We start from the raw sequence: 26500 nt of genomic DNA, 5'->3' as shown, positions 1-26500 counted from the left end.
ATCCTTAGATCAATCCCCGACGGCCCTTTGGATCAACAACTCGTCCACAAACCTACACCCTACGAAGATAGAATCAGATGATCAAATTACAAAGAGATCGTAACCCCAAAATCATTAAACACAAAAATATTATTTTTGTACACATATTCTTGTTTCTTGTTTCAGGAATTTTTCGTGTTCACACTCATACCCAAGGTAATAGGTAAAAGGTAAAAATCTATGGCTTCCTTTACTGATGTAAGCTTGCATGGAAGAGAGAAATAATAACCAAAAATTTATCTGAAGAGAACCAACAATTTTGAAGCCAATTACATTGGCTTAAGAATTCCTTAGGAGACAACTTGCACTCGATCAAGCTTGCATGGAAGAGAGAAACAATAACCAAAAATTTATCTGAAGAGAACCAACAATTTTGAAGCCAATTACATTGGCTTAAGAATTCCTTAGGAGACAACTTGCACTCGATCGACAGTTTTATTTGTTTAGCTCTGTTTTCTTGCTGGGAAAATATTATTTCCAGCCCTCAAAGAAGTTTGCGCTGCTTCCATTGTAACAATTTGAAACTATGTGGAATTTGATATATGTTGATATAGGGAGTTAAATCTTTTTCAGTTTTTAGTGTGTTTGTATATTTCAGTTTTAATTTCTATGTATGTAATTGCTGCAAAGTACAACGAGTAAAGCCAGCAGCTCTGATCCCAGGTACCAGAGGCAGAAGGTGAGTGATTTCGAGATTTTAGAGTTTTGTTTGGTTTTTGGTTATAGTTGGGCCCGGTTTTTATTGTGATGTAATTCGCCAAGTCATTCTTATTGGGCGGTTATATTTTTCTCTTAATTTTGTTTGATATTATTATTTAGTCTAGGACAACACTGTTTATACTCAAAAACTGATTAAATAAACTGTGTAAAGAATATTTGTTTTTAATTTAAGAGCGGTGGGTTGCAAATTAGATATAAGATGTTAAGGTGGGATAAAATTGAAGTGGCAAGTGTGGGAAAAAGATTTATAATTTGTGGTGGAAATCAAAAAGAAGAAAGATAGAAGAGTGTGAGACAAGAATGGATTGACCTCATTTGGATTTAAAACAAAACTGATTCAGGACTTACATGGTAATTTGTGTTGTGTTTAAGGAATTTTGTGTATTATGATCTGTGAGTTTTATTACTCATCGTTTTTTTATTTTTTATTTTTTTCATCTGTTTGTTTTGCAGGGTCTCTTTGTGTTAGAATTGTAACAGTTTATGCAACTTTTCAATCTTTAAACTGTTTCAGGGTAAGATTTAGATAACAAAATAGTTGGTTGAAAATTTGAAAGAATGTGATGGCATTCTTTTTGCTGAACCAATTTAAAAGCTGTGTGTAGGTCAATAGTTTGTATATTTTTTTTAAGTTTTAAACAAGCGTTTGTTTTCTTTTTTGTTAACTAATGTGAAACCTGTGCATAGATGGTTTACTGTGGCCAGATCTCTTGATAAAGTATATCCACCGAATTGGAAATATCAAATTGTCGAAAATGAACCAAATTGGTTTATAATAGCAAAATGTTTTCCAAAATGGTACAATGTGAACAAATATATAATAAAGAGCAAGTATAAAAATAATACTTACCAATATTTACAATGGATTGTTTGAGAGAATGTTATACACAGTATTTTTATTGCCCCTATTTGTATCTTGAATTTTGTAATAGGGATAGATAAAGATGTGATTGTCCTATATATATTTTGGTAAATCATTTTTGTTATATCCTCCTGTTGCTCTGGATTCTACAGGTTTTTTTTTTAAAGTTTATTTGGTTGCTGGAAAAAAGCTGTGAAATGAAGGGCTTTAGAGTTTGATCATTTGTGCCTCAAATTTGGTAAGGTTTCTTTCCCCTATATAATTTTGATTGGTATTCAATAGATTTTCATCAGAAATTATTGTATTCTCTTGCAAAGAAGTTCATTTTTGACACTCATGTAAACTTTAACACCACTTCACCAGATAACTCAATTTCAATTAGAGAAAGAGGAAGAAAAGAATTGGATTCATATCTGAAGATTTGGTGTAACTTTGTCTGAAAGAATTACTGAAAAAGTTGGGTTTCTTGGTGAGTTGTCTGGAAGATTTCAGGTGGCTAATTTTGTGATTATAATTAATTTTGTGTTATGACATTGTGGTATGTTATCAAATCTAATTGGCGATTTATTTTGTATGGTTTTTGTGTGAATGCAGGTCAGCAACAAACAGGCTGATCCCAACTGATTTATTCAATCCTATCGGTTTTGATTCTATCCCTCCATAACCCTGTTTACAGAAGGTAAGCAATTTATCCTACTTCAGATTTTAAAAATTCTTTACCAAAGAAATTTATATTCTGGTGATTTTTCTAGGGATCCAAGGATTGAAAAAATTATGGGTTCTTAGAGGATTGGACTATTGTCGGACAAGTTGAATTGAACTCAGGTATGTTCTATTGGGTTGTCCATATTTCGTTTGATCTCTTACTTTGGGTTGTGCAGATTTCGTTTGAATTAGTTTGGGTTGTGAGGAAGTGAATAATTATTTGAAGTAATTAATTTCTCTTGGGTTGTGCATATTTCCTTTGAATTAATTTGGGTTGTGTTTGAGCGTTGTGACGGCACAAACGCGGGTAAAGAGTATGAGGATAAAGGGAAGAGAAAATGATGTGATCATCCACCTCAATCGATTTGTTGAGGTAATTTTTGTCCCTTTTTTCTGTTTAAAGTTAGATGTTTTTCATCTTTTTAGGAGTATGTCATCGATGATTTGCCACGAATTTATGAGAATTTCATTTCATCCAAACAATGGGCATTGGAATGTTAGTGCCTTTTTATTTAAATTTTCTTTATTTGAATATTATGCGCATGAATCAATTGGGATTTTGAGAGATTTTAATTCTTTTAATGAATCTAGGGCTATTCAGTTAGGAATTTAAATGATTCTTTGAAATTCAAAGTGTATTCAATTAGAAATTTATGATAGTTTATTAAAATTCTTAGAAATCCAGGTGTATTCAATTAAAAATTGATTTTAAACAATTTGAGAAAGTTGAGGAATTAGAGGGAATTGGATAGATTTCGTAGTGTATTTTAAGCATACACAAATCTCACATCTCTCTATGAGATTTCGAAGGAATTGAATCAAAATTTTGTATGGAATCTCTACAAATCAATTAAACTTCATAAAAATCCATGGATTTATAAATCCATTAAAGTCTCTCAAATTCTCAATTGAATACACTCCCCTTATATTTCATTTCTTTGTGACTTTCTGCAGAACTTGGAATCGGCTTTTCACATAGCATGGATGATGAATATAAGAAACTCATACATAGAATGACTCCACCAAGTTATATACAAATTAAAATCATAACTTGCGTCAATATATAAGTATAAATTATTTTTTAGCACACAACTTTGACATAATAATTTGTTTCATAATTCATAACTTTGGCAATCACAACTTCCAAGAAGGCAAGATCAACTTATGGCATGTCACAGGGGTATATTTTCCACAAACAGATGGTAAAATTGTACTCATCACGTTTGGCAAGTTTTAATCTTTTTTACTTCCTTTTTAACACATTTCTAATTAACATTTTGTACTAAATTTTGATTAGACTTTGTTTAAATGTTTGCTTTCAGAATTTCACAAATTGAATTACCACCTCAATCATAGGAAAAAATACATTTGATCTCCGGTTATAAGGTGACTTCGCCTCTCTCTCCACCCTCTCTCCCACAACTCAATTTTGAACTTTTTATGCATATATATTATTTTTTAATCATTGGCTAACTATCTTTATTATCTTTTGCAATTGTATTCACAACTCTCCAAAATACAACAATTTTCCTTTGGAAACACCTCAAACTAGGAACAAGTCTGGTATCCAATTACATTCATTGACTATAACACTTGAAAAAGCTAATGATGTTTTTCAACTTTGTTTAGTCTGTAGCAAGCTTAGTTTGACTGGTCCAACTTTTTGAATAAACAATTATCTCTTCGCACTTTGAAAAAATAGATTTTTAATTTTTATTTTGGTATCTAAATTTGTTCCGTTCATGATAAGGGTCCGTGTAAATTGCATTGCCATTCATAATTCTCTGTTTTTTACTCAAACATTGTTTATGAAAATTGAAGCTATAAGGCCTTTCATATGATTTTCAATCCCGCAACATCATATAGGTGCAAATATCTAGTAATTAACTAAAAAGCCAAAGGCAGAGAGATAAAATCAAAATATAAACAGAAAATTAAGGCAGGCAAAAACCAGGGAAAAGTACCTGATATCAGTTTCAAAGTAGGAGAGCGGTGGAGATCTGAGAAGAAAGCAACCCAAAACGCAGTCTGTAATCGAACGGAGAAATCAAATTTGGGAATTTGAGCGTTTTGGGGCAGATGAGATTGTAGGATAACAAAGAGAAAAGGAGGCGGGGGTTTTTGGTGGGTTTTCGTTTTGGCGGTACACAAATCTCAACGGAAGAGGGAGAAGAAATCACAAAGTGGACGACATATTATGTTTTTTTCACACGAAAAATATCCTTAGCATTTCTCATAAGAAAATTCAAAAAATTATTTTCTCTGTTTCCTAATAATTTTTGTACCATTAGCCCATGGTGTTTGTGAAACTTATAATTTTGTCTCAAACGTTTCAATTCAATCAATGTGGTTGTTCTTTACGTTTTTCTTCTCACATCAATTTGATCTTATCATTCAAATTCTTGTTAGCATGCCGACGATGATAAGATGATGGTGACGATGATAGTGAGGTCTGTGGCAGCAACGATGGTTGTGGGCATGTAAGAGTGTTGATGGTGATGGCCTAAATTTGGAATTTAGACTTTTTTTTATTTTTATTATGGTTCTAAACAAGGCAATCAGTATATGTCATTTAATCATTTGTAGAAATGACATCGATTTAGATAAAGTTTGGTGTTGGAATTTGTGACATGCATCATGTTTTTTAATTTACCCTATTATTATTAAATACACATCACCTAATGAATACAATCTACATTTACCTTTTCAAATAAAATTTATCTTAGTACACCTTACATACGTTTTCTACTACCCTCACACTCCACATTTTCTACATACACCTCACACTCTCCACATGCACTCCACCTCAACTCGCTTATTCTGTATTCATTTGTTAAAAAAGAAGCAGAGGAAGATGTTGTAAAATTTCAAAAAAGTAATTAATCAAATAATTCTTTGTGGCTAATTGGAAATGGTCATAACCCTTCAAACAGAACATGCATATTAGTGGTGGTTTGTAACTGGAATAAGGGAAGGATATCATCTTTCATTTTGAATGCATAATGGTTGTTTGTAAATCACACACTAGAATGGTCGTATTGTTGGAGATATGCCTTGAAAGTCAATCTTGAGAAGAAATGTTAAGAGGTTTGACTAATGAGACATTTCCATGATCATAATCCTAAAAGGTTCTCAGTCCTTCTAACAATCCAGATATATCAGTACATACTATATCTACTTCAATAGGAGGATGGCCCTTCTGAAACCACACATGTAAGGACACTAAGACTAGTATGTAGGAGCTTGTCAAGGGAATGAGCTCATTGAATACAATCAAACAAAAGTACTCACATGAAATTCTACATACATGTTAAGCAAGCAACCCTACAAGTTGGAATAATGCAAGTAATCATTTGACCTAAGATGTCATAGTTGTCATGAGGATACCTTGCTAATCAATGACAATGAGACGTGACCAAATCTCATATTGGATATGTTCTAAGCATTGTTGTGATCACTGACTTATTCTTAGATACATTTGAATGTTCAACAAGGAATTTCTAATCCTCAGTACGAGAAGAAGAAGAATATATGATATGATTCGGGAATCTTGGGCTGAAGTATCGAGTGTAATAAAGGAAGACATTCCCATACGTCTCAATAGAATCATATAAGTTAGAATGATTCCAATAGTGGTTTGACATAAAATTAACCATACCCTAATAACATGATTGAGAGTAATAAATTAGAGAATGACTGGGTAGCCATGACACATGGCTAGATATCATTTTTTATGATTCATCACATAATTGTCGATGTAAGGGAGAACTAAAAGTAAGTTTTAATTCACTAGGTGATTTAAAGTTCTAACCAATTGTATTGATACCAATCACCTTACTACCTTGCTAATTAGAACCTAAAACGATTGTACACCAATACACTTGTGTAATGAGATAAGTAAGGGATGATGGAATTAATTGATTATATTAATTAAGTAATTAGAATGTATTGATTAACACATAGAAGCGATGAAACTTCTCCTTTGGGCTTAAAGGTAGTTCAGGTCCTTTGTTAATTGGGTAACAAACACAAAAGATTAAAGTCTCCTAGTTAGTGTTGAGTTACATTATTTAATATTAAGTGAAAAAAAAAAGAAGGAAATTATTTAATATTAAAATGCACAAACCCAAGTTGTTAAACACCAAAACCAAATGATTAGGAACAAAATAATAATCACACATCAGCAATGGGAGAGGGCTTTTTCAATACATTTTATTACAAGCGATATCACTATTCTAATAAACATTAAAAAGAGGGTAAGAATTTGAATCTGAAATGCAATGAGTTCAAAAGAAATACCCTATCCCCCAGGACATTTACTAAGGTACAACAACACGAAACAAATGTGATTTATGCTGGCGTAGCTATTGCTAGTAAAATTGCGACACACAAGCCAAAGTGTGGCAACTTGTGCAATACCTTATTCGTTATTAATTAGCACCATAACAAAATATTGTTTTTAGGATCAATTACATTGATTACTTCATAAAAGAAACACATACATTATTTAAATATTTTAGCACACGACATCTCTGTGCCAGCTTTAAGCTTAAATGCCTAGCTGCTTAATTCATATCCGAAGTTGTTGTAGGCATGATTTTCCATCAATCTCATGGTAACCATTGGCTTCCAAGGAGTCCTTGTATATCATCCCTCGGTATTTTGGCGGGTGAGACTCGTCCACAAACTCTGGAGCTGGTTTCACGAATGTGTTGTGTGATGGTCCGTGTACTGTGGCCACAGAGACTCTTGTAACCTTGTTGTTTAGGATCACACGATGCATAGGACTCTTGTACTTCCCATTAGTTAAAACCTATTATAATACAAGCAATATTTGAATCAAAATTAGCTTAGTTATACAACAAACTTGGATACTTATCTTCTTTACTTTATTCTAAGTTTTGTACTAAAAATGTAATTGCTCTTCAATTGTCCGGGTTATTGAGTAGTACGGAAAATGAACCGTCATAATAGCATTGAGGAAATACTATATGGAACCCCATATGTTCATACCTTTAGTAAGTCGAATCCATTAGTTCATAGGTTCGATCTTTGTGAAAGATATGACTAATATAGTATGTGAACAATATATATGGCACATATAAGGTTTCCCTTCGTACGGCGTGAATTATTCTCAAGACAAAAATACTACTCTTATCATATTTTTAATATCACATTTATACTGCCTCTCTAATAAAGATGAGACCTATATGTGTAGGTGATCCTATCTCTATTAGAGAGATGGTACATACATGATATAGAAAATATGGTAGCCTAGCATTACTCTTCTCAATGTCCCAAGAGACATTATTTCCTTGTTTGTTGGGTTGGTTCGCGTGTGCAAACGAGCACCGGCGGCCTCATCTCTATAAGATATGGGTCAGCAATGTAATTAACATGGTTGATTATGTTACCATATTATCGCACGTCCAAAAAGAAATTATGGGCTTAAAGTATACAACTAATGCATATTTACCTCAAGATGATCCCCAATATTAACAAAAATGGAATTAGAAGGCATATGAACATTGATCCACTTTTGCTTATAGTGTAATTGGAGACCGCCGTTGACGTTTTGTACAAGGGAAACTAGGTAGCCAGGATCGTGATGCGCCGGCAGACCGATTGGAGTGTTGGATTTAAACCAGGGGGGATACACGTTCATTGCAGAAACATCGGCGCCAATTTCCAACCCTAGTTCCTTCTCTAAGTAATTTTCTTCGAATCCCAACGTTTTTGATACTGCCTTTGCCAAGTTTATCATCACCTCTCGGTCCCTTTGGTAATAATCTTCCAAAGACTTGCTGTAACACGTAAAAGAAAATGTTGAAAGGCCAGTAGTTACGAAGCTAATTAGAATTTGGATATACATCATAAAAGTAAATTTATATATGTTTTACCCTCAAAATTTTCAACCCAAAGTGGACAATGTAAAAAAAACCCAAAGTTGAATTTATATATGTTTTACCCTCATAATTTAAAAAAAACACAATTATAGAATCTATGTGGACGATGTAAAAACACAATGAGGTTGCTTGCATAACAAGTAAGATCTCGTTTTTGCTTTTGTAGAATATTTATAGAAAGGAAATAACTTTGGAAATTCTTGATTTTTTTTATGCATTGGAAATTCTTGCAATGAAGCAGCAACGAATTTCTTATAAACTCAAACACAACTATTTTCTTATACCTGAAACCTGCTGGTTTGTCAGGCCCTTCAAACTTTGGATGTGGGAGAACTTTGAGATACTCCCGCTTGACAGCTTCATGGTCCCCAGGTGAGAAACCTAGCCCCCATCTGATCCTATCTGCCGAATCCTTCTTCTCATACTCCAACTTTTCCTCCTCCGTCAGATTAAAGAACTCGGAAACTCCCTTCAGTGCTTTGTCAATTACGCTATCCGGCAAACCATGATTTATCAGCTGGCAAATTGTTTAGTACATCCTCAGAAAACATACTTTTTTATACAAAATAAAATAAAAACCTGGGACGGAATGAGGAAAACTTTATTGACACGAAAAAAAAGAAAAAGAAATAGAAACATGCATTTCTTTTTGCACAAGACAAAAAAAGGTCATTGAATAAAACGCAACACATACCCTTCTTTGTTATATTTTCGTGGGTTTATAAAAACTGATCTACTTAGTTCCATAATTAATTATAATTTTATTTTCTTTTAGTAAACTATGGGATATTTCCACCATGGCATCCCCGTGCCATAGAAGTTTTGGTAGAGTGGGTAATCAGTAGCTCGTCTCTGTGAACATCTGACACACACTTGAAGCTCTATGTGTGTGTTATAATACACATGTTTAAGAAACTTTAGTCAGTTAAATTAAATTGTGCATACAGATACAATGTGTGTAGATGAGAGGAATTCCATACATAAAAAAAGCCGTACTCCTCGCAAACATAGGCAAGATATTGGAGGGCCTCGGGTCGTTGATCGACATCACCAGAGAAGATCATGCTGTAATCAATGGTGGGGATTTCATCATCAGGAGCTGAAATGGAGTGCTCTTGGCAGTTGATGCTAGAGGAATCAGTTGAATGATTAAAGGAGGTGGCCCTTTGGGTATCAGAAATATTAATGTTTTGGGTCAAAACTACCGGAGCTGTTTTAGCCATTGAAAAACAAAGAGCTAGCAACGTACAACTGAACAAATTAGATTAAATGAGGAGAGAACGTTTTAGTTAGATTGAACTTCGACCATTGCCTGTTTTTATAGTGCTATGAAAAGTTAAAAACATTGTATTTGGAGCAGTTCGGATGTGGACGTCCCAGAACTCCATCTACGTAATTTCTAAGAACATTTTGTCATATTTCAGTAGGCCTCTCCAACATTTTTTTTTTCTTGTTGAATATCTGTTTGGTCCTCATTTAGATCATATATAACATTATGATGGATATCCGCTCATAGAACTCAATTATTTTTGCAAGGGGTTTGTAGGTCAGTTGGTTAAGAGTATTCACCTTGAAGACTTCCCAGGTCTTGAAAGTCTATTCCTTCACTAGCGCTTGTATTAAAAACAAAATAAATTTCTCCATGCTGCCAAGGTTTAAAAAGAAGAACAAAACAAAATAAAAAAAGCTCAATTTTTTTTTTTCTAAATCGACTGGGGTGTGTAATCTAGCATAACATCACGTATCTTACATGTTCCTACTGCCTAGTTACAGTTAAGTTCACTATACATATTGAGCCCTTACACAACTTTGTAACAAGATTCTCAAATCAGTAAGAAATCGAGAATTTTTTCTCTTAGGTCTGCACCTCTTTCACTCATGTTAACAATGTTTGCAGAAATTCTAAAATAACTATATTGTTTATCAAATGAAATTAAGGGATGTGAACTCAAATAAGTCTCAAATGTAATGGTTAATATTATTGACAAGGTTGTGTTTGTGAGTATACTAGTTTTAAATACTTTTTTTTTTTTTTCCAAATTAATTTCCACACACCATAGGTAGATTTGAGAGCAAGACATGTAAGAGAATAAAAGGAACACATCCAAATCTTAAATCATTAATTCACATCCAAACTTGACTAAAAAAAGGACTCCAAAACCAAATGAACTTATCCCTAATAAAAAGGAATCACTTATTGACGAAAATTCTAAAATCGAAAAACAAATTTGCGTCAAAATCCATGAGAGCATGAAGGCTATGAGAATGGGGGGAGAAGCTACCCCTTCCCCAAGACGGAACAAGTGGCTGATGACCGATGAATTTTGGAAAATATTTTTAATCGGAACGTGTGCCTAAACCCTAAATTATGTAATTCATTGAGCATATAAAAATAATAATAAATAAAAACTTTTCTAGAAGTTGATCAACTACTAGGGAGATTGATTATTAGAAACTTTTAGACTGACTATTAGAAAAATAAATTTTCTCCTAATGAGTCCAAAAATGGAAATTGCTTATTAGAATAGTTTATAATCATTTTATTTTCCTACTCTTTGAATTGACTATAAACTGTTATACAATGTAGCCAGTCCAAAATAATTATTTGCCCTTAATTTCCTAGAAGAAGAGATAATCCTTTTATTTTTCAACGCTTGTTTATCAATTGACCATCCTCAGCAAAAACATCTGTTTTAGAGGCCACAAGTAGATTATCCTTTCCATTTCATTTATTTATCAATTGACCATCCTCAGCAAAAACATCTGTTTTAGAGACCAAACGTAGATTATCCTCTCGCTTTTAAAATAGAATAATTATTTGCCCTTAATTTCCTAGAAGAAGAGATAATCCTTTTATTTTTCAACACTTGGTAAATTCCATTTCATTTCGTTATCAATTGAACATCCTCAGTAAAAACATCTATTTTAGAGGTCAAAAACAGATTATCCTCTTGCTTTTAAAGTAAAATATCGTTGCACAAAAAATAACTAAATAAAATGATAAAATGTAAAGAACTTCAACAGCAGTAGGTGGCAATAAATATGAAAGGTGCCTATGGCAAATACTTGGCAATCCAAACTCATTTGTTGACCGGGAATTGGTAATTACCATTATCCAAATTATATTAATTAAGAATCATAACAAGTGGCTCAATGATAAAAGCGTGGACTGCAACTCCTCAATAAACAAAAAATATAAGAGGTTTCATATTTGATATTCCGAACTAATGAGTCTACCTAATTGTGATCCAGACAAAATAAAATTCCATATGGGCAAAAATAATTAATTTATTAATAAATTTGAAAAAAATAAATAAGATCCTCCCTGTTTTTCTTGTGCACAATACTAAGTACAAGTCAACTTGGAAAATGGGACTTTGAACATAAGGACAACCTGGACTTTAGCGTCTGCTCTGAACACTTTTAACACGGCTGCTTTTCTAACAAGTAATGTTATTCATACTATATTTTTGTAGCACATTTTCATACCATTTTAGATAGTATTTGATGTGAACAGCCATATCATTTGAATTAATCAGATTTTTAATTTTAGTTCATTATTTAATAAACTAATAATTAAGAAAAACTAGTTAATTAAATAATGATTGTGGCATAGGAGCAATCTTTCTCCTTTCTTTTTTGGGTTTTGTAAATTTTTCAAATGATGTGACTGTCCACATCAGATGTCATCTAAGGTGGTACAAAAATATGATATAAAAACATAATATGAATAGCATTACTCTTTTCTAGCCGTAGAAATAATTAATAAGTTTAGGATAATGCTATAGAGATCAATTTTATAACTAAATTTGTAAACTATGTGATATGTTATTAATAGAAATTAAACACATTAATTAACACTTAAATGATAATCCAATCATCAACAACCACATCATTTGGTTTACAAAATTTTGTTTAAAATTTTGATTTTTCTAGCATTATACATAAATTTAATTAACAGGTGCATATAAGTATTCATTCAATAAGTGATAATCCAATCATTGATAATCACATCATTTGATTTACAAAATTTAATTTAAAATTTTGGTTTCCCTAGCATTATTTATAAGTTTAATTAATGGGTGCATGTAAGTATTCATTCACAACCGTCAAAACGTGCAGCTATGGATAATAGCAATTGTTCTTTAACTTTAATTCAATTGGAGTAATAGTCTACTTACTAAAATTTTGTGATCATTGGTCCCTTAACTTATCAAAACGTGCAGCTATGGTTTTTTCGTTAACTCCGTCAAGATTTTCGTCAAAATGAGCTATGGTGGAATGACCATTGCTACAATTGGGTTAAAGTTGAGGGGTCATTGCTCCAATTAGATTAAAATTGAGGGATCATTACTATAATTTTCTCATTTACTTTTCCATATTTGCCCCTTTGATTCAACCTTGTGTGTGTGGCATGTGACTCCTTCTGACTGAAGTTCTGACGAAGTTGACGAAAAAGATCATAACTGCACGTTTTGATTAGTTAAGAAAGCAATGGTCACTGTTGAGAAATCATTACTCCAATTAAACTAAAATTAAAGAATCATTACTACAATTTCTTATATATTATATTATTATATCATGCACACATGCATGTTCTTTCACGGAAGCCGTGAAGGGGCAACTCTTTGGAGATATATAGCAGAGAAACTTCTTTTGGGGGAGTTAGCTTGCAATTGCATGCACATTGTAGCTACAGGCCTACAACCAGTCCTGAATTTTACGTCACCTTTGCTAAAATTTGAAATCCACCTTTTTACGTACCTCTTTATTCTTACAAGTGAAATGATCCGGTTATACTGAATTTTTTCTCCACAACTTAGGTGAGAACGTACCAAATTTTTGTTTTACTAATTTGTATATGCGTAATAAAATGGAAAATTTACTATAAGGTCTCAGACAACCGCTTATTTCCATCTGACGGTCGAAACGTGTTCTCTGCCTAAATAGGGGGTTTAAGTTTTTGTTTTTGTTCTTCTAATTCCTTGCTCTTGGAACGTTAAGGTCATTTCGATAGTACTTTACAAAAGTCTCTCAAGTTTTGGACGTTGCACTAATACACCTTAACGTTTCAAGTTTAAACACAAAAAAGCTTAAGGGAAGAGGAGTGATTTCCTAAAATCCCTCCAAATCCATCAAAATTCTTCATGTTGTAAAATACTTAAAAATCAAATCATAATTGAATATAAATGAAGTTTTATGGACTACTTTATTTGGAATGAGTTCACTCAAATTTATAAGAGTATTATAAACTCTTGAAATATCGATGGTCCAAACCGATCATTTTGAAGCGCTAACTTACTTTCTAGGTACTCGTTTTCGTTTGAGCACATTTAACAAGATTCATGGTGATCCAAACCAATCATTTTGAAGGGCACCGTTGAATAAGGATTACTCTTGCAAATTCTCACTCAAATCGAAAAATCATTTAGTTATCCAACTACAACACCATAAACAAAAGAACATGGTGACGTCAATAAACAATAAAATGTCACTATGAAAATCAAAGGGCTCAATCATGTCCAATTTAAGTAAATTTTTTGTCGGAAAGTTATTCATAAGTTTAATTAACGGGTGCATTCACAACCATTAAAACGTGCAGCTATGGATAATAGCAATTGTTCTTTAACTTTAATCCAATTGGAGTAATGGTCTCCCTACTAAAATTTTGTAATCATTGGTCCCTTAACTTATCAAAACGTGCAGCTATGGTTTTTTCGTCAACTCCGTCAAGATTTCTGTCAAAATAAGCCATGATGGAAGGACCATTGCTACAATTGGGTTAAAGTTGAGGGGTCGTTGCTCCAATTAGATTAAAATTGAGGGACCATTGCTACAATTTTCTCATTTACTTTTCCATATTTGCCCCTTTGATTCAACCTCGTGTGCGTAGCATGTGACTTCTTCTGACTGAAGTTCTAACGAAGTTGATAAAAATGATCATAACTGCACGTTTTGATGAGTTAAGGAAGCAAGTCATTAATTTTAATTAAGAAATCATTACTTCAATTGAGTTAAAATTAAAGAATCATTACTACAATTTCTTCTATATTATATCATTATATCATTATATCATTATATCATACACACATGCATATTCTTCCGTGGAAGCCGTGAAAGGGCAACTATTTGGAGATAGATTGCAGAGAAACTTCTTTTGGGGGAGTTAGCTTGCAATTGCATGCACATTGTAGCTACAGGCCTACAGCCAGTTCTAAATTTTACGTCACCTTTGCTAAAATTTGAAATCCACCTTTTTATATACCTTTTTATTCTTACAAGTGAAATGGTCTAGTTATGCTGAATTTTTTCTCCACAACTTAGGTGAGAACGTACCAAATTTTTGTTTTACTGATTTATATACGCGTAATAAAATGGAAAATTTACTATAAGGTCTCGGACAACCACTTCTTTCCATCTGACGGTCGAAACGTGTTCTCTACCTAAATAGGCGGTTTAAGTTTTTGTTTTTGTTCTTCTAATTCCTTGCTCATGGAACGTTAAGGTCATTTCGATAATACTTCACAAAAGTCTCTCAAGTTTTGGACATTGCACTAATACACCTTAACGTTTCAAGTTTAAACACAAAAAAGCTTAGGGAAGAGGCGTGATTTCCTAAAATCCCTCCAAATCCATCAAAATTCTTCCACATTTTAAAATACTTAAAAATCAAATCATAATTGAATACAAATGAAGTTTTATGGACTACTTTATCTGGAATGAGTTCACTCAAATTTATATGGAGTATTATGAACTCTTGAAATATCTATGGTCCAAACCGATCATTTTAAAGCGCTAACTTACTTTCTAGGTACTCGTTTGAGCACATTTAACAAGATTCATGATGATCCAAACCAATCATTTTGAAGGGCACCGTTGAATAAGGATTACTCTTGCAAAATCCCACTCAAATTGAAAAATCGTTTAGTTATCCAACTACAACACCATAAACAAAAGAAGATGGTGATGTCAATAAACAATAAAATGTCACTATGAAAATCAAAGGGCTCAATCACGTCCAATTAAAGTAAATTTTTTGTCGGAAAGTTATTAATCATCAAAGTCCACGGGAGGCCGAACAAGAAACCAAGGCAGTAGGCCAAACAAAGGACCACGGCAGCAGCCATTACACACGTCTAATTATTAACAGAAGCCATCCGCCAACGATGTCTGGCAGGCAACTGGGCAACAAGAGAGATGCTACATCTCCACAGACAATGCTACTTGTAAAAAGGAGAGGACTAACCCACAAGATACGGTCATGGCAAACCTACCAATATTAAGTTTCAATCTCTTCCACTCCATGTGGTTACATACATACATACATACATACAACACACACACACAAGACGAAAGAAAATTCGGCCGAGTGTTAAAAACAAGCTGAGATCAAAGAAATCAAACAATAAGGTTCATCAATTATATGCAATGCGTGCTGGACATGTCGGAAATATACCAACCAAACATCATAGACAAACCAAAACCGAAAAAGTTCCTACCAATGTTTATTTAGCAACACGTAATCTCATGATCTCATGTATGTAAAGATGAGGAACAAGGTCCGGAGCCGGACTGACTGATACGCTGATGGGCACAACTCAAAATGACCTATTCGAGTTTGAAGGCGAAGATGATTTGGCTTTTGCAAAATCAACTAGGTCCTTGAACAGAGCATCTTCCTTTTTCACTTGTTTTGTTGGGTTAGACGAATTAAGGGAGAGATTCTGAGTCTGTCCCACTAAGTTGTCATAAGATGCACCAGAGGAACCAGATCCGCTGCCTGGAACGTTTTGTTGCTCAAAAAACTGTTGTCTCTGGTTATACCTGGAAGGTGGAGGAGGAAGGCTGACAGGAGAGTGACCATTGCCAGGAGACTGAGTATTCCCCAAAGACTGAGTATCCCAAGGAGCAGGAGGTAGCCCATCGATAGATTTGCTTCTAGGAGCCGGTTCATCATATACAGGCTTTCCCACGAATACAGGTGATGGAGTTGTGTTTTGGGAAGAAGGGGGTGAGGGTGATAGTGGAGCCAATCGTGAGGTGGAGCTGGAATGAACTGGAACTGCAAAGGATGTGGATTCTGATGCTGCAGAGGATCCTTCAGATTTGTAGGCTTCGCCACTGAGGTAATCAATCAGGCCAGGACCTAGAGTGATTGGCCTTTGCGAAGACGGTGGAGGAGGAAGAAGTGGGCTGACTCGCACAGGTTCAGCCTTGGCATTGGCTGATCTCTGGCCCTGTCCTTGTGAATTATCTCTTGATGACCTGCAATGAATTTCACCGAATTTTTAAGAGGAACAAGAATATTAAAAATAGAAAATTAACGGAACTTACAATCTTCATATTCTTAATCGCACACATATAAGTAAAATTAGTAGAAACAAAAACAGGCAAAAATGAAACAATAAAACTCAGAAGAGCTCCTCTAACAATCACCTATGCGCTAGTTGGGAAAATTCATCCTCGGACTCATCATCCTCATGGTTCACATTCACAAGTGGCACAACCGAAGATTCTGCTCCTCGTACTACAGTTGTAGTTCCTTTCACAATATCGTCATGCCGGGAAATTACACGCTGCAGATCATCGTTCAGTGCCAATCCCTGACATAGAAGATCCTCATCTCTGAAAGGAGAGCAGCACAACTGTCACTATTGTATCAAATCTATAAGTCAAACTCAACATTTCATTAAATCACTTACACAGTCTCATTCACAAGAAGCATGACACGTTTTTGGTATGAACGGCACTGATCAACAAGGTCAACAATCACTTCTTCCTTCAAACCCTGCCACATTTTGATCATTTATGACCGTTAAATTTGCATATATTAAGAGCCCGCGGGTAATACTTACGAATTTGGTTCATTTTTTATTATTTAGCAAAAGCCAAAGTAGAATTGTATGAGGGAAAAGAGGGAGAAAGAAAGGGCTCAGAAGGGTGAGCTTTGCAAAATAGAATCATTGTTCTCTCAACAAAAATATTTCTAGAAAAACATGAATGAGAAACTATCTTCTAATAATACCTTTTTGGAAAGAAATTAATCAGAACTCAAAAATAGGTAGAAAATATATTACCTCAGGATGCTTAGGATCCAACGCATTAAGCATTTCCATCAACACATCTGCAATTCCTCGGGCATTCTGAATCTCTGGCAAGCTGATTAAAGATAATTTCAATCAGGGATTCTGGATGGATCTATCATAGCTCCAATAATAATTCAAACAAGTTATACCAAAATAAAAAATAATCCCAAAGAATAAAAAAAGATAGCATCTGTTACAATATCACGCATTTATGTTTGAATTATGCGAATGATGGATTAACTATACAAAGGAAAGAAATGCTTTGAAGTCTATCGTTCAATTATCTTATTAGCACAAAATTCAACCAAGCAAAGATGAATTCTGTCATAAATTACAGTTATGGACATTCAACAAGCAGCAGCTGAAATAGTTGCACAAAAAATCGAAGCTGACTGACAGCTTTTATTAAAGATTAAGACCTAGAACTAATGGGATTTATAATAACAAGGATGTAAGAGACATCCTCATGTCAAGGGGGGAATTTGATAAATACTTGACAAGGTTAAGGCCTTTCAGACATATAGTCAATTTTCTGCACTATTAAAGCACGCACAACACATTCAAAATTGATAATGAGAAAGGTATAAATTTTGCTTACGGAAAAAGTGATTCTATTTATAAGAAAAAGAAAAGAATGTGAAAGAGAAACAATCGAATCACCAGTTTATGCAAAACCGTACAATATATGTATCATACTGAGGGGTTTAATCCGGGGACATTTTCCAATTGCCTACATCTATTTTTAACCTCTTTCATGCAATCAACTCGCAAGTTTATCGTTATGATCAACATGCATGTAAAGGAAACAACAATTGTTTGAAAAGGGAATAAATATCATACTGAAAAGGCCCAAAAAATGTATGTTTCCAAGGAAACAATATTCTCAGCTAGTACCTAAGGCCAGATGCATCCGACTGGAGAGAAGCCTGAATGGCAGCATCATCATATGATGTAACAGGGGAAACTACTGGCTGGGTCTGGGGTGGAGTAAATATTGGTACACTGTTCTCTTCTTTTGGTGGAAATTCAACTCCAGCAGCCTGTCAGTTATCAAAGAAGAGAGTTAGGGAGAAGAAGAAGCTGAATAAAAAGAAAATAATTAAAATCCATAGTTTGTACCAAATATTGAATAGCAAGTTTATATCTAATTATAGCTGACCAAAATGATGGAAATGTTATTTTGGACCTATTAAACATCATTAAAAGGTGTGAAGGTAACTGCTTTGAAATCCAATAGTGTGAAAGCTGAGGCATAGAGGCATTGCATTTTTTTTTTTTTTTTTTTTTTGTCAGACAAGGCGAGGGGTAAGCCTCTCAGACATGAAATCTTATAGGAAGTATATAAATAATGCAATACTAATAAGTTGAAGTACTAGTGAGTTATTGAAGTATAATAATCAATCCCAAAATGACCACATATAAGCAATAGTAGTCATTCAAGCATAAAACCAATCCCAAAAATTAAAAACTCAATTGGTCATAAAATATTCAAACCCCAAAAGATAAACTCAGTTCACCCCAATACTCATGGTGAATAGAACTCATACCAACATCACTATCATATTGGTCCAACCGATTAATGTGAAAAACGACGTATAGCAATGGCTTGCACTAGAGGAGGGTTTGCAAGATCACTATTACTTCCATCGTTCACAACATTTACCATCATTTGTCAAAACTGACGGCAGTTGGGCTGAACATGTTTACCCGTTAATCTTAATTTGATTAGGTCATATAATTAAACAGAAATGTTTGAAAACATGGCCTATTAAGCAACTCAAAAGAAAAATAACAGCGTCAAATGTCACTTATTGGACCAGTGGGCCAAGCAGGGTCAGACTGGTGATATCATAAAGATATAACAACATGATTATATTCTCTATATACCCATTCTTAGCCAGATGAAAGAAATATCCTATAAGGCAGTTTTAAAAGGAAATACATTTCAGAAAATGGGCTACTTTGATCAGTTTACCCAAAATTATGTAGAAAGTTCAATGGGGACACAGCTTAAGTACACATTTAATATACATAATACAGATTCAATTTTATAATGGCTTGAGTTTTAACCTTATCAAACTTACACGACTTCTACAAGATACTTACCGCATAAGTTAAACTTCATACAAACCATAAATGCTAATATCTCAAGGAAAGATAACCCTAGTTGCTTGCGGATCACAAACAAAAGCTTAACATGAGCATAACACAGATGTGCTAAAAACAATTACCCTCAATTCATTATATGCTGCATGGTACTGGGGAAATCTTCCCCTTGGTCCCCCAAAAGCTTCTTGCCATGTATCTATCAGAATTAGTATCTTTTCCCTAACATTCAAGTCCGGCTGCATAATGGAATTAGAATAACAAAGCAGAAAGAAACTTAGTATCCTATTCATGCACATACTGGAAGGGGAAAATGAAGCAACAAGTCAGTAAAAACAAAAAAACAAAAGGTTGAGAGAGAAATTCAGCACCTTCTTCTTTACTATTTTGACCATTTCATGCAAGATATCACGTTCAACGATCTGCTGAAAAACACTCTCACCACAGTTCTTGCTCACAGTCTCCAATGCCTGCATCGAATAATAAATTAGGAAAAGCAAAAAGATATCATTGCTCAGAAATAGCTTGTTTTGTGCTGATGATAGGGTATAGCAAGGCAACCATGGAGCCATGACCGGTCCATCAATAATCACAAATTTATTGACATTTTCACAGGTATACATATTTTGGGATGGGAAGAGTACCAGAAACTTCACATCATGAATTTCATATTTTAAAAGAAAGAGGCAAAATTTATGACAAGGAATAACACAAACAATATTGAAAGTCTCAAAAGAAAAGGAATAGTACTAACAAAAAGAGCCAGGAGTTGTATTTTTGGATTTTTGCTGCCCAGGCGCTTCTTGAGTATCTTCAGGGCATCTTTTGCTTGCCTGAAATTTCAATCCAATTCATTGGCAAAATAAATGTACTTGCATTCTGAACATTTAAATTGGGAAAGAGATTCTATCAAAAATAATAATAATCTACCACAAAAGAAGATAAAAGAGGATAGTCTTCTGCGGGGTTTAAGAGCTAAGAGATGTTCAAGATATCAAAAGAGCCGGATACACCAAGATGCTCATAGAATCTAGTGAAAAATAAATGACTACTTTTACAAAGTTTCCAGTTCATCCCAAATCAATGTAACGAAAACTTTCTACTACCCTGTCAATTTTTCAAGTGTTACTATTCATGAGGACAGGAGTTCCTTATGAGATGAGCCACATATTCATATCTGGAGGAGATCACCTCTTCTATCAGGAGCCATAGTAACCTTCGTGTGTGCATGCACGTGTATATTTGAACACACACACACACACACACACACACACAGAGAAAGAGAGAGAGAGAGAGAGAGAGAGAAAGAGAGGTGAACAGAGAACATAATTGGCAAATTTTATTCGACAGCAGATGCTTTTACCATATCGTAGAATCCATTAGAAAATGTTTCCCTTGTTGGACATTTAGGATGAATCTATCCATGCATTACCACGTAATAAACTATGAGCACTTTCAAGTTTAAACCAACGACTGCGCCATCAATATTTCAGAAAGATTCAACGTACTCTACAATTTAAGTAATGTGACCTCTATATGGGTGGTTATACCTATACATTAAATTCAAATCTAACAAACAAAACTGAGGGAAAACAAAGTATTCATACCCAGGCTCCATATTGATAATATCGCATAATTCGATATTTATTGCCCAGTCTGGACCAATCAACATATCACTTGTTGCCCTCTCAGCACAAGCTGCAGCATTACCAGCCATGTCGAAAGTCCTAATTCCCCTTCACTTAAGTCCTTTATCCTTAAAATTTCCTGAGAAAATAAGCCATAAACAAGTTCAATTACGTACAGTCCCGTTAGTTGTGAATGTAAAAGAACTCAATAAACGCAAGAAAAGGAAGCTCATACACCTATCACTAATTAGCTGGATGTCAGTAATCTTGTTCAATTCCAAAAGTTATTTTCTTACCCACCAAGACAAAACTTATGAGAATCCCAATTCAATAATCATAGTTGAAAACAGCGTAACTAGAATTTCCACTAGAAAATTGATCCACAAGTATGAATACCCGAAATTGCAATCGAAAAGAGTCTAAACAATTCAACCATTCGCTCATCCCAATCACAAATAAAAATCCCAAATCAAAAGAACATACAGTCAGATCGTCAATAAAGTACAATTAACACCAATCAAAGTTCAACGTCAACTCTGTACCCACAAAAATTTGAACGCAAAAAACACAGGGAAGCAAAACCCAATTGGATATTAGTATTAAATTGAAAATCAACAATCGAATTAGCAAGAAAATGGCCCTGCGCTGAAACCCAGTTGACAAAACGATCAGAGAATAAGACAAGGGAATGAAAAGATTTGAGTATTTTGGGTCAGGATCTCAGGGAAAAAGCGTACCTGTGAAAACCCAGTATCAAATAGAATCAGAACCCACCGAAATGCCAAGATTTGAGAATTTGAGAAGAGGAATTGGGATAATCACGGGAGTGGGTTTTCCTTCACTTTTCCTTTTCTCTGGGTTGGGGGATTGTTTTTGCTTGTTTGGTGGTAGTTTCTTCGCGTCAGCTTTTGCCGTTTAGAAATTAGAACCAAAACTTGGGAAACTTTTTGTACGAAATGAAAAAATACAAAATAAAAGTAAAAAAAAAAATGAGTTTTAACAAAAAGTTTACGATACTGTTTATTTTAACGAAAAATCACATTTTTACACTAAAATATCAATTCTACCCTTTATTTTATCCTTATCATTAAAACTCTAAGTTTTCAAACCCTTTTTATTAGTTTTTCTTAAAAAAAATTGTGTCAAGCCCCTGAAGTTTTTTTCTTTTTTTAACAAGTTTGATACTAATTCATCTCTCGCTCATCATTTGATTATTTGAGTGTTGTTTTATAGGAGGTATTGTATTAAGCCTATTATTTGTTCATAGTTAGACAAATTAAAGATGAAGGTTCAAATTATAAAACAACACAATAGAGTGCATTCAAGTGAGTAGTTATCACCAATCTCAAGTAGCAAACTTAGTTAAGGTTATTTAACAAATTGACAAAACTAAAACATTAGGAAAACTACTTTCGACTTAAAACATACAAACCAAAATGTACTTTTCTGAAGATCATTACGGTTAATGTTTACAAATCTTAAAGTCGTACTTAGAAAATAATACACTAGTGCTTGTCAATCTATAAATGTGGGTTGAAAATATGTATTTAGTCAAGTTAGCTGGAGCAGACAGTTGTGCTTCACCCTTTGTATCCAAGTTCGAACATTTTTCCCTTTATTTAGATAAGTCTAGTGTAACTATAATGTCATTTGTGTTGAAAAAGATGAGGATGATAGTTGACAAATGTGCTAGCGATGGGGATGATTACGGGCGGTGGAAGTGGTGGCAGTAGTGTTAGTGGAAGAGTGGTGGACCAGTGATGATGGTGAGAGTGGTATGGAAATGGGGTAGTAAAAGTGGTGGTGATAGGAGTGTGGTGGCAGGGTGTTGGTGAAAGGGTGGTGGACCAAACGACGATGGTGAGAAGGGGTACAGAAATGGGGTAGTAAAAGCGGTGGTGATAGGTGTGAGGGTGCTAGTAGTGGTGGTTATTGTGGTGATGGCCACTGGAAACAGGGTCGGCCCTAAGAATTCGGGGGTCCTAGACGAGCCTTAGAAGTGAGGCCCTAGAGTTCTATGACTCCCGACCCTTTGCACATTGACATGTGTAAAAAAAATTCACTAAATACATGAAAAGTCCATTTCTACATTAAATATCATTAAAAATTAATATAAAAAAAATATATACAAACATTACTCAAATATTACATGTCTCGCGTTTTTAAATGCAAATGCATTTATTAAGTTTACATAATCTAATTTTCCAACCAATTCAAACTGAGAGAGAAGTCCCTACCCAGTACACCAAATTCCAATCATTTTTCTATTGTTACAATGTTACTTATTACATTCAATAAATGAATGAATGGTTGGATTACAGTGACAACTTCTTACAGCTAAGGAAAATACTAGAGTGAAGAGGATAATAATTTTCGCATACGCGCCTAGGCGGACGAGGCGGATTTGAATAATTTATTATATATTATATAAACTAATTAATTTGAACATTAAATAATGTCATTTTTCAAAAAGTGAGAGTTTTAACCTTTTAGGTATATAATAAAGATATATGTAGAGTGATATTAAAATAGGGTAATAAAAACCCATAAAATAAACATAACGGTGATATTTAAGACAAAAGCAAAAAAGTAAAAATAGATGGTGTGGACTATTTAAAAGGGAGAAGACGTGCATCTATATAAAAAAAAATGTTGGGACCATCTCAAGTAAAATCGTGCAATTAAAATGAGGATAGGAATAGAATTGTCTTCTTTCTCGCACAAGGCCGACCCTGCAACAAAAGATTTCTAGATTTTGGTGCTTACATATAAGCCCGCATAGCTCCCGCCCATCTCTGTCTAGACCTACCTAAAAATTAGGGGCCCTTTCGAAGTGGGGGCGCTAGCCTAGCGCCTACTCCGACTACCCTCAGGGGGCGGCTTTGACTGGAAAGTAGTAGTGGTAACGTTTTAATTGTCATATTTATGGTGGTTACTGTGATGCTCATGGGAAAGTGAAGTTGCAGAGGTCATGGTGATGGTAGTGAGTAGCGCTGACTGTTGCAATGGTAGCAATGCTGGTAGAGTGCTAGGGCGACAGTAATGGCAGTGTTCATGATGAAAGTAAGATAGTGATGCAGTTGTGGTAGCTATAAGGATGGTCTTGGTGATGTGTGATAACGATGATAAATTTATGATTTTCAAATTCTAAATTTTCTCCAAGGGAAAATTTGAAATCCTATACTATAACGATGAATTGATATGTTAGTCTACAAGTTATAATTTTTGTTGAATTAATTTTCTCAACCAAATGCTTGAAACATCTTACCATGATCTCAATTGAATATTCTCTTTAATTTTTCCTTCGTATGTAAATTGGAAGTTCTAATTTTCTAAGAGCTTCCTCTTTGACTTTTATTTTTGCAAAATGATCCGGACCATGAACGCGTTTTAGAAGTGGTGACTGGGCCCACATGAATGTGGAATGGGAACGGCTGAGTTAGCATCTGCGTTGAATTTTTTCATCTATGTTATGTGTCGAAAACACGGTCTGATAAACTAAGTGTCATAATATGATTATTTGAATTTTTTTTTCAAGTTTCTCCCTAATTATTTTACTATATCTTGTATAATAAATCGTATTTCTGACACATTGAAAAATCTCTTCTTATCATAAAAGTCAAATGAACTATTTTCAACGTACTCTTGCCGTGGAATTAAAGTCAAATGAACCGAAAATAGTACCACGTTTGACTAGGTCAGCGATCAGCCTCATCCTCCAAGTTCCATTTGTCTCTCACTTTGTTCACAAAGGAAAGAACTTGGCTGCCGAATTATTCGACAGCTGGTCCTACTAACAACTAATCCGGGATGGACACGTGTCTAAGTTTTTTATTAAAAACACATGTCCATCCCAGATTGGTTGTAAACAGGACCAGCTGCTGAATTTACAACAGCCAAGTTGTGTTCGTTCCCAAATAAGCTTATTTTTAGTTATGTTTCATAAAAAATTAACAAATTTAAGGTAATGTGGAACGAAATTTGAATTTTATAGAAACGACTTTCAAGTTTCAGAAGACAAAATAAAATCAAGTTCAAGGAGTGTAGCTAAAAATAAGTCTCACAAATATTTAGTATCCTTATCAATACAAATATTTAATTGATTGATATACATCTTCATTTATAAGTGGTACGTTTTAAGTTTGGGTCTTATTGATGACGATATTAATAAATTTACTAACAAATTATTATGGTCAGTAAGTATATAGTTGTACCAAAATACTTACTTTAATTAATAATATACGTGATACATGAGAAAGAAGTGTTGAAAGCAAATCTCCTCGTGTTTTTATGCTTTAAAATAACTCGAGATTTGACTATAACTCAGTAATTTGAGCATTGAAATTGCATTTCCCTTGGTCGGCAACTAGAGGCTTCTTCTCTTTTTTTTTTTTTTTTTTTTTTTTTGTTTGTTAAAAGAAAGATTTTATTAAACTTGAATATAAATGTTTACATCAGAAGCCAAAATGTTGAACAACCATTCTAGCTCAAACAAATACCATGTATGAAATCCTTCCATACATAAGTGTTGACCCTAAAAATTACAAAGCCTACGTGATGCACAGGCCGATTAACTAATGAGCTAACTACGTCCTTCTGTTGATGCGAGGCGTGCCAACTCGTCGGCTGAGCCTGGCCGAGGAGTACAATTTGCTGATGTTGCGTTGAACGAGTTGCTGACTTCTTGATCTTGTGATTGCGGCCGAGGAAGGAACAAGTCTCGGCCTTCGGATTCTCAAGCCTGAAGACAAGGCTACTAGTTCTACGAAGTTCACGAATCGTCGGTGCCGAATTCGGTCACAGTGATTATATTCGTGAAAGTATAAGCACATCGAATTGACACTAGACTATACGGACACAAGTACTAAAAGGAAATGTATGTCTTGATGGTAAATGTGGTTCGGCCGACAAGATGCTGAACTCTAAAACTTATTTGTGAGTATCCAATCATAAAATCACTCGGCGTTCAATGCGCTGAATGTCGTAACTCGTGACACCTTACTTCGCCGAGAAGGCTAATAAGATGACCTCTACCAATAAGGATTCGGAAACCCTTCTCGACCGAGACTTAGATAAATAACCAGTCGGCCTCGACGCAGTTCTGTTTATCCAAACTGAAGGTGCTCCTCAGTCGGCTGATTATACGGCAACAGTGTTGTTTATCCAAACTGAAGATATTCATCGGTTGCCTTCACAGTGTTGTTTATCCAAACTGAAGATGTGTCGGCAGAAAAAGAAAATAAAAAATCTCAAAATGTTTGAGAGGTTTGCGCAGGGCAGTTGTGTGTTGAATTGGAGGGGGCTTGAATGATGCACTCTGCTCTCTATTTGTAGCAACAACTCTTCCTTGAGATCAAGTTGAAACCACATTCAAATTAAGACTTCCTATTTTGTTCCAACTTTATCTCGACCAATCCTACTCCTATTAGGACTTTGAACTTACCCTCC

At 34.4% G+C, this 26500-nt stretch overlaps 2 protein-coding genes and 1 long non-coding RNA gene across 6 annotated transcripts; 1 reads left to right on the top strand and 2 right to left on the bottom strand.

Moving 5' to 3' along the window:
* Nucleotides 1-183: 183 nt before the first annotated feature.
* On the top strand, nt 184-4955 carry LOC137722781 (uncharacterized). 4 transcript variants are annotated; one of them, XR_015963203.1, is made up of 8 exons: nt 184-209; nt 1213-1859; nt 1985-2090; nt 2216-2300; nt 2374-2699; nt 3281-3528; nt 3649-3712; nt 4736-4955. It is a non-coding gene; the product is annotated as an uncharacterized LOC137722781 (long non-coding RNA). The 4 variants fall into 4 exon arrangements; XR_015963202.1 differs by having other exon boundaries at nt 190-718; XR_015963201.1 differs by having other exon boundaries at nt 190-1859.
* A 1544-nt stretch (nt 4956-6499) lies between these two features.
* LOC137726571 (2-oxoglutarate-dependent dioxygenase 19) lies at nt 6500-9531 on the bottom strand. The gene is made up of 4 exons (XM_068465506.2): nt 9213-9531; nt 8517-8749; nt 7803-8130; nt 6500-7139 (listed from the first exon to the last, which is right to left on the bottom strand). The coding sequence occupies exons 1-4, from the start codon at nt 9453-9455 to the stop codon at nt 6897-6899; spliced, it is 1047 nt and encodes a 348-aa protein (XP_068321607.2). The 5' UTR covers nt 9456-9531; the 3' UTR covers nt 6500-6896.
* Nucleotides 9532-15630: 6099 nt separating this feature from the next.
* LOC137726268 (TOM1-like protein 3) lies at nt 15631-22019 on the bottom strand. Its single transcript, XM_068465169.2, has 10 exons — nt 21790-22019; nt 21032-21191; nt 20179-20257; nt 19796-19894; nt 19550-19663; nt 18213-18358; nt 17310-17391; nt 16935-17020; nt 16669-16857; nt 15631-16497 (listed from the first exon to the last, which is right to left on the bottom strand). Exons 2-10 carry the CDS (start codon nt 21139-21141, stop codon nt 15831-15833), a joined length of 1572 nt encoding a protein of 523 aa, XP_068321270.2. The 5' UTR covers nt 21142-21191; nt 21790-22019; the 3' UTR covers nt 15631-15830.
* Nucleotides 22020-26500: the final 4481 nt, after the last annotated feature.

This window comes from Pyrus communis, chromosome 5 (genome assembly GCF_041283825.1).
Source record: "Pyrus communis isolate YQ-2024b chromosome 5, ASM4128382v1, whole genome shotgun sequence".
Classification (NCBI taxonomy): domain Eukaryota; kingdom Viridiplantae; phylum Streptophyta; class Magnoliopsida; order Rosales; family Rosaceae; genus Pyrus; species Pyrus communis.
This window is presented reverse-complemented; position numbering and strand designations above follow the sequence as displayed.